This window comes from Mytilus edulis, chromosome 6, assembly GCF_963676685.1.
Source record: "Mytilus edulis chromosome 6, xbMytEdul2.2, whole genome shotgun sequence".
In the NCBI taxonomy this organism is placed as follows: Eukaryota; Metazoa; Mollusca; class Bivalvia; order Mytilida; family Mytilidae; genus Mytilus; species Mytilus edulis.
In genome coordinates, this window is record NC_092349.1 from 83,021,106 (window position 1) to 83,037,171 (window position 16,066).

The following is a 16,066-nucleotide window of genomic DNA, read 5'->3' on the forward strand; positions in this document are numbered from 1 at the left end:
TTTCTGCCTTTGGAATATGATTTCAAATAGCTTCTTAAACTACATGCTTCTCTGGACAGATATAACCGAAAACGGTCACATTTGGTGTGATAGTTTGTCATCATGTTCTCTAATACAATAGAATATTACACAATTATAGACTTTGTATGAAATCGATACGAGGTAACTCAGGTTATATTATTAATTCGTATATTTTAACTAATTTGATTCGTTCAGGGATAGTCACATGTTAAACTATATTTTCGAAGGTTGATAGGAAACGGCGGATAGCAAAAAGCATATTGCACAGCAAAAAGCATATTGCACAACAAAAAACATATTGCACGGTTATTTTTAGAATATCTAAAAACCGACATACTTTGTGACGTCGTGAATTTCATGATATTGTTGAAAGTTTTATAAAAAATATCTTCGATCGATTATTAAAAGAAAAAAATCTTCACATACATAAGATATAAAAAAAAAAGTAAAGGAATTAACAACTTATATGTTGTTAATGTCTAGGAGACAATATGATATATATAAAATTCCAACAAAATCAAATGACGATTATGATCGAATATGGTAGGAAATTAATAATAAAACAATTATAGCCTATTTATGAGGTCAATATAGGATATCTGCAACTCTCACACGTCTACACGTTCTTAGATAAACATGTAATTAAATAGATCAATTGTAGTTCTTATACTGTAGTCTGACCATCAAATGATGTACTTGTTAATAAATTAGTTATAGAAACTGGATTGTATTATTACATAGCAAATATATTACACATTTTGGCGACGAGGAAAAACTGAATCTTAAAATAAATGGGAATTTCTACAAGTGACAATGCCGACTTACGGGAAATTAGACTCTTTTGATGTATCCGAAGATTGACACAATATGTATAACGTATGGAACATTATTTTAATGCTAATGAGATAGACGAAGAAGACCAGAAAAAGGATATTTTCTTAAGTGTATGTTGGAAGAATACCTACAAATCAATAAGGGATTTATACCCGGAACGAAATCACTGGCCGATTTAACAAAACTAGTGAAAGACCACCGAGATCCAGTACCATCAGAAATCATTCAGATATTTAAATTTAACAGTAGAACAAGACACAGCGATGAGTCAGTGAGAACATGTATTGCAGCACTAAGAAGTCTGACAGAACACTGTAATTATCATGATTATGGTGACACGTTAAACGCGAACATTACGTAACAGGTTAGTCATCGGGATAAAGAGTGACCGCAAACAGAGGAGGCTGTTAGCAGAGCCGAATTTAACATTTGAAAAGGCATTGAAAATTGCTACCGCTATGGAGACTGCAGAGAAGAATGCACAGGACATCCAAGCGAAAGGGACAAATGCAGCATTTCAAAAAATCAACAAAGTTTCAAAATCATATACAAGAAACAACTCTGGAAATTCGAAACAAGAAGGTTGTTACCGGTGTGGAGGAAATCACTTAGCCGCTGAATGCAGGTTTAAGGATGCAAAATGCCACAGTTGTAAAAAGAAAGGACATATCGCACAGAAATGCCGTAACAAATCTGCCAATGGAAATTTAAGTGAAAATCACAGAGAGTTTAAATCACGTTTTAAACCAGGTGCTCATTTCATGGAACAGTATGAAAGTAGCGAAAGTGAAAGTGAAATGAAGTTTACTCTGTTTTTCATTTTAGAAATAAATATAATGAGGCATATAAAGTGCAAATCAATGTGAATGAATGTGAAATAGCCACGGAAATAGATACCGGAGCGTCAGTTTCTATCATGAGCGAGGATACTTACAAGGATTATAAGTCGAAATTCAGAATCGAACCGACAAGTGCTAAACTCCGAACATACATGGGAGAGCAGATTCCTGTAATAGGACGTGCTATCGTCAATGTAAACTACAAGAAGGAATGCGCAAAATTACCATTTACTGATAGTGAAACGTAAAGGTCCGAATTTACTTGGCCGAGACTGGTTGGACAAACTCCCAACTGGATTGGAAGGATATTTTCTCCGTCGTTGGAAGTGATAATCAATCGAGTGATAAGGAGGTTTTCAAAGACGAACTTGGAACTGTAAAAGGCATGAAAGCCAAGATTTATGTTGATGAGAGTGCTGTACCGAAATATTTCAAGGCTCGCCCTTTGCCGTATGCGTTGAAGGATAAAGTGGAGATGGAACTTGAACATCTTGAGAAGGAGGGTCAGATTCAGCAAGAAGAATTTTCCGACTGGGCCGCTCCGATAGTACCGGTAGTTAAGGAGAACGGATCTATTAGAATTTGTGGTGACTACAAGGTAACCGTTAATTCCGTCTTAAAGTTGGATAATTATCCGATTCCTAAAACTGAGGATTTATACGCAACGCTTGGAGGAGGACAAGAATATACAAAATTGAATTTAAATCAAGCATATCAACAAATTGAACTTGATGAGGACAGTTAAAGGTATGTGACTATAAACACGCATAAGGGTTTATTAGATACAATAGACTTCCGTATTGTGTAGCGTCCACCCCAGGTATTTTCCAAAGAACACTTGAAAATGTTGTTTAAGGTATCGCCAATATTTTGGTTCGAGTAGATGATATACTGATAACGGGTAAAGCAAGGGATTAACATCTTAATACTCTTTCTAAGGTTTTGTCTAGATCTAAGAGAATCGGAATTCGGTTAAAGAAACAGAAGTGTGTGTTCAAGGCCGAAGAAGTAGTTTATTTGGGATTTAAAATAAACAAACACGGAATATATCCAGTGAAGAGTAAAGTTGAGGCGATCGATAAAGCACCAAGTCAGACAAACGTGACAGAACTGAAAGCTTATCTTGGAATGCTGAACTATTACAATAGATTCTTATCGAATTTGTCTCACTTGTTAAAGCCACTACATGTACTACTACAGAAAGACACAAAATGGAGTTGGGAAAAAGAACAGGAAAAGGCGTTCATAGAGTCAAAACAGCTGTTGAACCCCGCATCAGTACTTGTACATTTCGATCCGAAAAAGAAATTAATCCTAGCCTGTGATGCATCTCCGTATGGATTAGGCGCCGTACTTTTGCATAAAATGGACGACGGCAGTGAAAAAAACAATAGCTTATACATCTCAAACACTTACATCAGCAGAGAAGAATTAATCCGTTCTTGAGAATAATATTAGGTATCAAGAAATTTCATCAATATTTGTATGGAAACCCCGTTACAATCATAACCGATCACAAGCCGCTCATAGGTTTATTTCGAGAAGATAAACCTTTACCTATACAATGGCCGCATCTCGAATTCAAAGGTGGGCACTGACTTTAGCTGCATATGAGTACACGATTGTAGACAAAGAAGGGAGTCTGAATGGCAATGCGGATGGATTAAGTAGACTACCGCTGAAAACAAACATTGAAAAGACGCCAGGTGATACTTTATTATTAATGGAACATTTAGCCACTACGCCAGTTGATGCTAAACAAATGCAAAAGTGGACACGCAAGGACACAATACTGTCTATGATGCTTAGATACATTTTGAATGGATGGCCGTCAAAATGTCCCAGTGAAGACATACGACCGTATTATAGTAGAAAACATGAACTGTGTAGTCAGGGCGGATGCATATTGTGGGGAGGAAGGGTAATTGTTCCACAACCAGGACGTGAGGCCATGTCAAATGAATTACACCAAGGACATCCACGGATTACTAGAATGGAAAATCTAGGAAAAAGCTATATATGGTCGACGGGAATGGACAATGACTAGGAATTAACTGTAGGTAACTGTTACAGTTGTCAGGAAAACCTATAATTATCAGCAGAAGCACCGTTACATCCGTGGGAATATCCGAGCCATCCGTGGTCAAGAATACATATAGACTTTGCAGGACCATTCATGAACAAATCATTTCTAATTATAAGGTTGATGAGTATTCAAAATGGATAGACATGTATACACGTCATGAATTCTACAACATCCGAAGCTACGATTACAAAACTTCAACAAACATTTGCAACACATGGATTATGTGATCTCATTATTAGTGATAATGGAGCTGCATTAATAGTAAGGAATTCGCCGATAAAGTGAAATCAAATGGAATTGAACATCGCACTTCCGCGCCGTGGCATCCAGCTAGTAATGGTTGTGCTGAACGAGCAGTTCAGAGTTTCAAAGAAGGTATGAAGAAAATCAATGAAGGAACTGTCCAGGAAAAGTTGAACCGTTTTCTTTTCAACTAACGTATAACGCCACAAACAACGACAGGATTGTCACCATCAGAAATGCTAATAAAAAGGAAACTCAAGTCACGTCTAGATTGAGTTTTTCCAAATATCGAGAAGCGAGTTTAGGAGAGACAACAAAAACAAAAACATTATCATGATAAGAAATCTGTGAGCAGACAAATTAATGTAGGACAGGGAGTATTTGTCCGAAATTTCGCAATTGGTTCAAAGATTAAATGGATTCCAGGAGAAGTTATAAAACAACCAGGACCACTTTCATTTCATATTAAATTGCAAGATGGACGTGTCATTCGGAGACATATTGACCACCATCAGAGTACGAAACTTCGATTGCACAAACAACGAAAATGAAGAAAAATGTGACAATGACAGTGATTTGTTTGAACAAGAAATAACTAAATCGATAAGTACTCCTGAGACCAAACAACCGCAAAACGAGAGACCGTCAAATATGACTGAACAAATGGAACCACGCTATCCGAAGAGAATCAGAGAAAAGAACCGTCGTATTTAAAGGATTTTATGTTGAAATAAATAGTTGATTTATATAGAGGCATAATAATCCTCACAACCGTTTGAAGTGCATTAAGTACTTCGCAGTGCATGTGTGTACATATCAATTAGTGTAAGAAATAACAACAAGACCAGTGCGAACATTTTTATTTTCATTTTCATAGTAGGACATTATAGTTTAAGTTCAGAAAACTTTAACGAATGAATCTTTGTGATCTGACATTTTTTTTTCTTTCAAACTGATATGGACTTATCAATCAGTAGCCGTGAAAAGACATAAATTATCTGTAATTGAGTTAATTTGTTTTTAATTTGTTTTTATCTAAGGCTGGAGAAGTGTTATAAAGTTCACCTCACTTTATTACCTTGTTACCGTATCAACTGTTACAGTAATTATAATTGACAGATCAGCAACTCTCACATGTCTGCACGTTCTTAGATGACTTGTACACATGTTATCATTCTGTAGTCTGACCATCAAACGATGAATTCAAGTTATAGAAACTGGATTGTATTATTACATAGCAAATATATTACATTATGCAATGTTATGCAATGATATACAATGTAATGTAATATACTTATGTAATGTAATGTAATGTCTTACAGTCTTACATATCATAATATCTTTTTTTTTATCCTATTATACATGTTATATATCCCAAAACATGCAGGGGATCTATTTTGCAAAGTACATCATATATGTGTTGGTTAGTTTTTACGACGAAACTATATAAACAAAACTAAATTTTAGACAAGATATATCGCAAAACACACAAAGTTAGAATGTAAAAATATCTTAAATGTATGTCAAATATACACATGTCACATACCTGTACTGATTCACGAGTGATAAATGACTTATTCACGAGTGATAAATGATCATGAATTTAAAAATAAACAGAAAAACTTCCACATATTTAAACAGAATCAGGTTGTTACAGTGCTTTAATGTGTGATTATATCTGTTCTTAATAGACTTATCCATGTTATCAGCTAGCTTTTACAAGGTTAGTTAAATCTGTGTATACAACTTTTTTGTGTAAAAAACTAGTATTAACCGTCTTTTCTATGATATGAACATGATGAAATAAATACACAGGTAAATTATGATAACAGTCTGGTCAACTAAAACATGTGAGTCGTATCCACGAGTCCTTGATTTATAAATATCAATATTAGAGTAAAATTGATTGAAAATACTGTTTAGATAAGTAGCTGTAAGTAACATGCTATTATACATGTTATATAAATAGATATAGAAGAGTAAGGTAAGACCTATAATTCTTTTTACTTATCATGCATGTCAAAAGGGGAGACCATTTGAAATTCGGGGGGGGGGGGGGGGGGGGGTCAGGAGGATTTGTTTGTTTTGGATTGGTTATTTATTTTTTGTTAACTAAGAGGACATATTATCTATTTTCTGCACTATTGAAGCAAGATTTTTCATTTTCATTAAAGCAAGGGACTGATTATTTATTTTCACATATTAAACGGGCACTACGAGATATATAAAAATCTAAAGTAAGATTTTTTTGTGTTCAATCAATAATGAAAGTGAAATAGTGAAATAATAATTCGCTTTTAGCATCCAAAATGGTTCAATTTTGTCAAATTAAGCGAAGAAACATTGATAATTACTCATTCACTTGCAGGTGAACTAGTCGACCTCATTAAATCAGTATTCATGTGAACTTCAATTTAACCCCTTGCTAGAGATTGACAACGCATGCATTGTACGTGTACTGGTTATTTAAAGATAATGAATGTCAACAATGAAAGTGAAACTACGGTAAATCATTTGATTACTGATTCGATCCATATAAAATCACTCTTATACGGTTAAAAACAATGAGAAACATATATTTTTAATCTATAAAATAAACTCAAACAGACCTAAACAAAAATCCTATTGCACGTGTTGGTTTAATCTATTCATATCTTTATTTATGTTTACATCGCTTATATGGTCATCTGAGGTCAAATCGATAGTTAATTAGATGGCGTCTGGACTAAAATACACACGAAACGAACCTTCATATTATCTACCCCATGCTCTGTAAACTGTTTATTTTAGACTTTTGGTAGTTACGATAAATGTTTTACATTATTATAAATCAAATATGAGAATTTGAGTCAAATCGGTGACCACGAATTTGACAGCTAGTGCCCCTTTAAAACATGATAAATAATACATGTGTAGTCAAGTCATTATGTACCATTTAATCAGAATTAATCATCATCCTCTGCAGAAATGAATCTTTTATATTCCCAACTGCATATACAAGTATTGCATACATACATAGTATTAAAGTTTGGTTGTAACTAATCTCATTTAAAAGTATTGGGAAACATGTTTCGCCGAGCTGAGCGAGGGAAATATTTTTTTTGAAGGGTTTTTGAAATGCTGAAGGCCCAAAAAGCTATAGAACAAATGATGCAAAATCATGCATTGTAGGTGTTCCCCAGATCCTTTCTTAATACGAAAATGCAAGTTCTGTTTTAATAATTTTTGACAATATTTTGGTCTCAAAGCAAAATGTATAGATTCAGTGTAAGACTTAAGTCTCTAGGGACAACATCAAAAGACCAATATGCATGATAAAGCAAAAAGGTAAGTCTGTGGCTGCTATTTTTTTTAACCTCATGATCAAATTAATAACAAAATCACTGAATTACAAAATGAATGCAACACTAACAGAATACAGAAGGGCAATCAAGGAACAAAAGACAAATACATAAGAAGCATTGATCCCGAAAAACCAAAGGCTACCTCTGAGGGAGAACAGAACTTGCTTTTTGCAAGGCACTCGCCATGAACACAATTTGATATGGAGACAAGCGTTTGGTTTTGAACTTTCCTACTTTATGCATTTGTCTCAATGTAGTTACGGCCCTGTTAAATAAAAGCGAGGTAAGTGTTCCTCAGACAATATACCTCAAGTTAAATGAAACCAATTTTCAGACATTTCAAGTATATTTAAATAATATTTATACTTTTATTATTAAAAGATTTGAGAAGTGTTTCCCGATTTTTTTGGGGAAAAAAGATGAATTTATGAAGAATCTGGTACCATCTCGTACTTTCAATTAGACCTGCTGAGTTATTGCAAGTCAGGTAATTTATTTTCAAACTACCACAGAACAAATCATTTATTTTTTTTATTATCAAGGCTGAGTTATTTTTTTTTTAAATCCTCCTGCCCCTCCCCCCCCCCGAATATCAAATGGTCGTCCCCTAAGTTCAAAAGAGGTACAAGAGGTGAAGTTGAAATCATCCTTTCGTAAGTTTACGGACACCATCAGGAGTTGTTTATCGGTTATGGAATATCCGTTTCACAGATAAAAGCGGATATGTCCTGATGCCGTAATTACACATGTTACAATCCCATCTCCTTTCCCCGAATGTGACATACCGAATTATAATTATCGCCGGGTTTGTACTACATGTACTAACATTTATAACACGACAGGTGACACATATGGAACAGGATATCTGTTTACCCTTCCGGAGCACATTAGAGCACCCCCAGTATTTGTTGCTCAGTCTTTCGTTTCTATGGTGTATTTTGTGTACTATTACTGGTCTATCATTCTTTTTTTTAATGGTGTTGTCAGTTTATTTTCGACTTATGAGTTTGAATGTCCCTCTGGTATCTTTCGCCTTTTTTTTTTTTTACAAATATGACAAGCTGATCGTCCGAATGTTGATATATTAGGAGGGGAAATAGGGGGTCCTTTAACATGTCAACAACACCTCGATAAAGGAAAAAACAGTTAACAAAAAATGAAAAAATGCTGATAACAGTTAACAAAGTGGGTTGAAAACAGTTAACACCTTGAAAAAGGCCAAAACAGGTTAACACAAAAAGGTCTTGACCCCCCCCCCCCCCCCCCCCCTTCTTCTCCCGCATATATGTATATTAAAGAATGACATTAAAAACTTACGCAAACAATCATCGATAAGTAAGCCAATAACTTTTTTTTATTACGATTACTTTAAAAAAAAAAAATGACAACTGTATTACAATATACATTTTGTGTCACACATTCTTCCTATACAAAGCCCACCGAAATGGTCGTTAATAGCAGTATGAATGGCGATTGAATGCATGGTCAGATTTTTATAAGATTTAGTGACGTTTACGAAATTTTCGAGTATTCTATTGCAAGCTTTCAGTGTAGTTACGTGCAATAATGCAATCTCAGAACAGAAAATGAACAGTCACAATTACGTATCTCGTAAAGTCAAATTAAAGAAACTACGGATTACACCACAGAGACATACTCAAATGTTAGGACAAGCTGCCGGTTCATATGGCCTCCTGTTTACTATTTTAGCTTGTAAAATGACACACGAAATAGAACCATTGGTCAGTTGTCGGTGGCTAAAAGAGAAAATACTTGATAAAGCTTTAGAAGAAAATGTAGTGGTCTGTGACGTATCCTGGTCATCACAGAAAGACATGGAAAACCAGTATAAAAGGTAAAACAATAATGACTGGTACTTGTAATAAATCTAATGATACAGTTATTTTGTTAAAATAAAGCCCGTCAACCCATAACCCTGTATGAAAAAGTCTGTGTAAACTTTCTTTTTGTACAATACAAGCTTAAGCCATACACCGTTTATGCTTCAGTTGTTAAACTTGTAAAATATACAGTTCTTAGGTCATGAAACTTTTATTCTTGAGTAATTAAAACACCAAAATCCGAACAAACGCCTTTAACTTTATTTCAACAGTAATATTTTATACCATATTTTATTCATGATTTATAATGAAACAACTTTTAATAGTTTGTATTTTATCTGCCACTTACTCTTAAACAATCCTGAACATTACATACAGGAGTTTGAACATTTATTCCAGATATTGTACGAAATAGTTTGAAGAACAATTTATTGAAATCATATCAACTGCTTAGTATAAATAATGATTTCTAGAGTTACATAGCAATAGTAATACTGACTATATTTAGCAGATGTCTTCCGATTTTTCAGTTGTCATATTCCTGGTGCTGTATTTTTCAAGATTATGGACGAAGCCGAGTTTTCTGAGATTTTCCCAAGAAATCTTCCAGCAATTGATACATTTGAACAAACTGCGAGAGAGGCTGGCATAAACAAAGACGATCATATTATTCTATACAGTGACTCGGATATGAACGGATTCTTTATGTCCGGTAGAGCGTGGTGGACATTCAAGGTAAGATTATATACTAGTTTTATACAGCGACACGGGCATGAACGGATTCTTTATGTCCGGTAGAGCGTGGTGGACATTCAAGGTAAGATTATATACTAGTTTTATACAGCGACACGGACATGAAAGGAGTCTCTGTCCGGAAGAGCGTTGCGTAGTGAACAGATTTTTTTTTGTGTCCGGTTGAGCATAGTGGACATTTTTTCATGCTTAGATTATTCTATGGCACTGGATAAATGAATAAAAGCTAATATTGAAAAAATAGCAAACATTATATAATAGCTCTTTCTCCTTTCTTTTTTTACAGGTTAATTGTATAAAATGACAAATATTGACATTTTTGTGAACTGATAAACCGGAATGAAACAATAGTTTTGATGGTGAAATGAAGAGTTAAAAAATGTAACGACTCGAAAGAAATTCATTACAGATTATACTATCCGGCGGTGGCGAAAACTTTTTGTATAAAACTTTATATTTCAGAAGGTAGAAGACCTGGATGCGACATACCTTTTGAGCAGATACCTTATGTTATAAAGTTTCACGGCCGTCTGTTATATGTCCATTGTGCTTGGTCTCATTTTCATAAACAATATGTCAACTATATTTGGTGAAAATAAAGGAATGATTGCAATGTGTACATGTCAATCTGGTAGGTTTCATCTGACCTTGACTTTATGGCTCATTTTACAATGACACAGTTCAGTTTTCGTGTTTTGGTCTGCTTTTCAATTACCATAAGCAATAGGTAACTGCATTTGGTGTACATAATACTTGTAAGATGGACATGACTGTTTGACAAGATTTCTCTGACCTTGACTTCATTGTCATGAATATTTAAATATGTTAAGTTTTATATGTGATACTTGAAGTCAAACCTTTATTTTTCAGACTTTAAACATAAAATCAAATGTAGTATTTGTACATATTCCGCTGACACGATCATAAATTTATTCCAATTGTGTTTTAATATTCCAATAGGTATTTGGACACGAAAAGGTATCCATACTAGATGGTGGATTGCAGAAATGGAAAATGGAAGGTTTTCCTGTGACTGATGATGTTTCAAAGCGAAAGGTAATACTATGATAATATATATTCTTATTTTGTATACAATCATTGTTAAAGTGTTGCATCATTGTGGAAAAAGAAGGGTTATGGGGGAACCATGACACACAATTAATATGTGCATAGATTTTTTTTTCAAAAAGCAAAGGGACAGTGCTTTTATTGAATACTCTATCTTCGGACTTTAATATACCAAAGTTGGAGCAAAGTGCATATTTTTTTCTTTCATGAACATTTTAGCAATCAACACCTGAAATAATCGAGAACAAGGCGTGTAGTTTATAGTATACTCTACAAACCTTCTGCATTCAGAAGCTAGACATAACTTTTATCACATAATGTAATTTTCTGTTTATTTTGTGGTTATTGATGGCTTTTTAAATGGAGCGATGATTTACTCAGTCTTTAGGGAATGACATTAAACTTTCTCCAGGGTTTCAAAATTTTGAAGCGAGCGAATCCGAATAACCATGAATATATTTGAAATGGCATTCAAAGAAAATTAACAATCAGCCGCAATGTTTCCGTTTATGAGCTAAAGCATGTGATTATCAACCTTAAAATATAATTGTATATATATACCATTTGAAACAATACTTGACTTTCATAAAGTTTGTGCTTTTCAAGCCTAATCTAAAAAAAAAAATTGTAAACACTCATATTTACAAATTTAATATTTTAACTTTATTGATCCAGTAATATTTCGTAGAGAGTATTAAAGTCAGTTGTCGATTTATTTCAGTCAGGAAATTTTGCTGCGAACTTCACAAATGAATATATTAGACATTATACTGACTTGGTTGATATAGTTGAGACAAACAGCATACAAATATGTGACAGTCGTCATCAACATAAATACTCAGGTCCAGGTTAGTTCAATTAGATTGCGCGTTTTAATGAACTAGCATTCTAAATTTATTACTTCTATGGATTTTTTAAAGATTTTGAGGACTCCATGTTCACAATAAAAATGGCTGATGGATGCAGCTGAGATATTAGAAATCTCAGATACAGGTAATATAGAGAAGATTATTTTAAAAATCAAAACAAATATAAAGTTTATATAAAACTACACGTTGTGCTTCGGAGGGGTAATGAGTTCCAGTTGCGTCCCGATGACAGGACAGAATTACGGAGGTATGAGACATGTTAAGAAAAATAGTCTATAACCATGATAACGGCGAACCAGGTTGAAATCGTACATTCTATTATAAAAATTTGGTACTTAATTTTTTACGGTTATTTTTTTTTATACTAAATGTTTTTATGATATTATAAGTATTGAAATCGAGAAACCAATGTTTTCTTTTTTTCTTTACTTCTTTCTTTTTCATAAGTTTAACCTATGTAGAATGAAGGAAAGAGTGATGAATGAAAGTTGATTGATACTGTTTATCCATACAACTGATGGAATATATCATTTAAGATCATTTAATGAACAGTTTTTTGTTAACCTTTTTTAAAAGAGAGTTCTGGTAACATCAAAGGTTCAAGGAATATTCCATTGTCATCATTAATGAACCAAGAAGATGGAACACTGAAAAGTATAACAAGTATTAAAAACGGTTAGTGTAATATTTTGTGATGAGATGCAAGCAGAAGGCTGTTAAAAATTTATACAGGCCTATAAAGAATATGACGGGGTTAAACATGTGCGTATGAGCATGCACTCAACCTAAAGAACAGTTGTGTAACAGCACAACATAAAACTTAATGAAAAATTCTTGCGTATATGTTTCACTCCAGGTGTGAAACTCAGAAATTAGTAAAAGCAAAATATCTTACAAAGTCCAAATTATAATTACTCTAAAACCAATTGGCTGTACTTCTTTATTTTGTCTATTGTTGAAGATTTAATAATGACCTCTAGATGTCGTTTGGTTATTTCTTTTTGTCGTTAGGTTGCTTTCTCCTTGACATCCACTAAAATGCATGTCATTTATTAACATGAATAGGAATGACACACTACTATGTAGATCGATTCGATTAACTTTTTATCAAGATAAATTTGAATATGCATGATACCTATTTCGGGTCGGAAAAATCTCTGGAAAGTATGTATAAATGTTTGAACCTTTCAAAACATGTACATGTATAAGTGTAAACAATTAAGTCCAGTTATTCATCATTTATTGATATTGGACATCGATTTAAGACGACTAAAATTAACAGTCACATTGGACGTCGATTTGAGAATGTGACGTTAGATTAGGACGTCGATTAGAGGCCGGACGTCGATATGAGTCTAACATATAATATTATATAGTTCGTTTAAATATGAATATCGACATTTATTTAAAAAAATAATGAAAATTTCAGAGTTATCGTCTGCTGGTGTAGATTTAAGTAAACCTGTAATTACTCACTGTAACAGTGGTATGTCATCATGTGGTCTGTGTTTTATCCTCCATTTGTGTGGTTGTCCTGGTACTTCAGTTTTTCTGGTATGTAGATTTTAAACCAATGTTATTTTTAAATGTTTTGTGATTTTTCTAATGTAACATTGAAGTTTAAAAAAAAAGTAATTTGAACTATATGTATGGTTTCTGGTAAGTAATTTATGTACATATACTCAAAGGCCACCAATGGGTTTTCAACGCAGCGAGAAAATTCCGCACCCGGAGGTGGTCCTCGGCTGGCCCCTCAATAAAAATGTTTAGTTCAGTGAAAAAGACGTCATACTACACTCCAAAACATATAAAACTAAAATATAAAACAAAGTTACAAAACTAACAAAGGCTTAGGCCAGAGTCTCCAGACTTGAAACAGGCGCAAAAATGCAAAATATATTTCCGTTAAACTTTCTCGGGGACAACTGAGCAGAATGACTTCATATTTGTCAAGCAGCTTAAATCAAATATATTATAAATTGCTTCGCTGAGCACAGCCTGATACGACCGCAGAGGTCGAACCCTGAACAGTTGGGGCAAATTTGGACACAACATTCAATCGTGATCCTCCTCGTAAAAATTCGGTGATCGCAATACGCATGGATCTGTCATTAAAATAAACAATTACTAGTATCTGATTGTACGAGGTTCATTGTACATGTTAAACACGTGTTCAATACCCATGCTTTTTGTTGATTGTTGACATAATATAGGTTTCTGACACACCAAAAATGTGGTCAAAGATCTTACAAATGTATTGTACAATATTGTACAATTGAAGGTTCCTTCTTTCTTCTTGAATCTTTTCAAAAATTTGAAATTTGAAAGATTTTGAAAAAAAAATGAACTCCCCAAAAAAATTGTGTACTTGTTCAGAAAAAACACTTTTTGAATCCCTCCTTGGAGCAATTACCCTAAAACTCAATCCAAGCCTTCAGTTTGTAGTATGGAACCTTGTAGTGCAATTTCCAAGAGATCCATTCACTTAAACACAAGTTATTTTCTGGAAACTAGAAAAATGATTGTTTTTAGCCCCTTATTCATGCATGTTTGGGGCCATCACCCTCAAACTTAATTCCAAACATCCTTTTGTGATATGGAACCTTATGGTACAATGTCAGATATATCCATACACTCATAATCCTCAAAATGAATCCTAACCTTCTACCTGTGGTATTTAAAAATATTGTGGTAATTTTTCAGAGCAATCAAAATACTTGTACACAAGTTATTACCCGGAAACTAGAAAATGCTTGTTTTGGTCCCTTTTTGGGCCCCTAAATCCTAAGCGGTGAGGACCATCATCCCCAAAATCAATCCCAACCTTCCTTTTGTGGTGTTGAACCTTCTTAAAAAAAAATCGTAGAGATCCATTCACTTAAACTAAAGTTATTGTCCGGAAACAAAAATGTGTCTTCGGACGAAGACGCAGACGACGACATCATACCATTATACGATCCCATATCTTTTTTTTGCGGTCGTATAAAAACGTGTGCAAACTTTTCGTATCAGTTTTCCAATTTTTATAATAAAGGGAATATTCTGTGCATGTCAAAGTGTTTCTACATCTTCGTTCACTAACTTAATTCAGATTTTTAGCATGGAGTATTCACCGAATAAAGAACACAATTTGTCTTCACTGGAAGGAATAATAAAACGTTTCAAATTGGAATTAAACTTGTAAGAGCATGATCACGTGAGATGAAGTTATCAGCTCTGTTTTTCTTATCTATCACACATACTCAATAATACAATAATAATTTCTTTTATCAAACAAACTACCTTTTATTTACAATTATCCGCATTTATTTTTGTAGGGAGGATTCACAGAATGGAAAGATAAAGCTCCAAAGGAACTTATTCAGAAAGTCAGCTAGACTTAATCACACAAAGAACAAATAAGATATAATTATGTTTTCATTTCAATTAACACGTATCCAATCATAATAAATGTTAACTTCTGGTGAAAATATTGAAAATAATTTATTTGGTCGATTGAACAGAAATCAACTATCGCAGAATTCGAATTGTTTCAAATAAAACTTAAAAAGACTATTGTTCATGTTACTGACCTTTCACTCCAGAATATATAATTACCTACTCTGGGGTAGACCGATTTGTACTCGGTCAAGTAAGAGCAACGGAAAGAGGCTAATCAAGCTTAAAATAAGTGCGATTTTTTTGTCAATTTTGGACCCCTATTTGGACCATCTTGAATACTGTGACCAAAATAAAATATCTAAATACACGCTAAGATTCATCAAAAGCCCTCTACCATTCTTTTTTTTTATCAAACAAAGTTTAATTTTGGACCTATAGTAATGTGGACCGACCATGCCAAGTGGCAGATCCAGGGGGAGGTTCCGGGGGGTAGGAACTCCCTTTTTTTTCAACGATCAATGCATTTGAATGGGGACATATAGTTGGAACCCCCTGGGGTGAGACCCCAACCCCTTTTAAAATGGCTTGGTCCGCATCTGATGCCCCAAATTAAACATCCAAATACACGCTTAGGTTCAGCATACAATATAAACACAAAGAATTCAATATTTTTTTATGAAAAATCTGTTTTATTTCGGACCCTTTGGATCTCAAAATTAACAAAGAAACAAAAACGAAATACACAATTAGATTAACACCAACGATTCAATTCTTAATGAAATCAAAC

At 33.8% G+C, this 16,066-nt stretch overlaps 2 protein-coding genes across 3 annotated transcripts; both read left to right on the forward strand.

The window, feature by feature from the left end:
* Window positions 1-1,313: 1,313 nt before the first annotated feature.
* LOC139526688 (uncharacterized) lies at window positions 1,314-1,721 on the forward strand. The gene has a single exon (XM_071321848.1). The coding sequence runs from the start codon at window positions 1,314-1,316 to the stop codon at window positions 1,719-1,721; it is 408 nt and encodes a 135-aa protein (XP_071177949.1).
* A 3,899-nt stretch (window positions 1,722-5,620) lies between these two features.
* On the forward strand, window positions 5,621-15,451 carry LOC139528665 (thiosulfate sulfurtransferase-like). Of its 2 annotated transcripts, none has more exons than XM_071324776.1 (8): window positions 5,621-5,746; window positions 9,078-9,222; window positions 9,739-9,943; window positions 10,922-11,017; window positions 11,751-11,877; window positions 12,475-12,573; window positions 13,328-13,452; window positions 15,216-15,451. In XM_071324776.1, exons 2-8 carry the CDS (start codon window positions 9,086-9,088, stop codon window positions 15,273-15,275), a joined length of 849 nt encoding a protein of 282 aa, XP_071180877.1. In that variant the 5' UTR covers window positions 5,621-5,746; window positions 9,078-9,085; the 3' UTR covers window positions 15,276-15,451. The 2 variants fall into 2 exon arrangements, with proteins under 2 accessions (XP_071180877.1, XP_071180878.1); XM_071324777.1 differs by lacking the exon at window positions 5,621-5,746 and adding an exon at window positions 5,845-5,956.
* Window positions 15,452-16,066: the final 615 nt, after the last annotated feature.

Excerpts from the sequence above, each read along its gene's own strand:
- LOC139528665 (XM_071324776.1), top strand. The coding sequence starts at position 9,086 with ATGACACACGAAATAGAACCATTGGTCAGTTGTCGGTGGCTAAAAGAG. Across the intron at positions 9,944-10,921 it reads GAGCGTGGTGGACATTCAAG|GTATTTGGACACGAAAAGGT; the intron begins GTAAGATTATAT and ends ATATTCCAATAG. Across the intron at positions 11,878-12,474 it reads ACATAAATACTCAGGTCCAG|AGAGTTCTGGTAACATCAAA; the intron begins GTTAGTTCAATT and ends CTTTTTTAAAAG.
- LOC139526688 (XM_071321848.1), top strand. The coding sequence starts at position 1,314 with ATGGAGACTGCAGAGAAGAATGCACAGGACATCCAAGCGAAAGGGACA.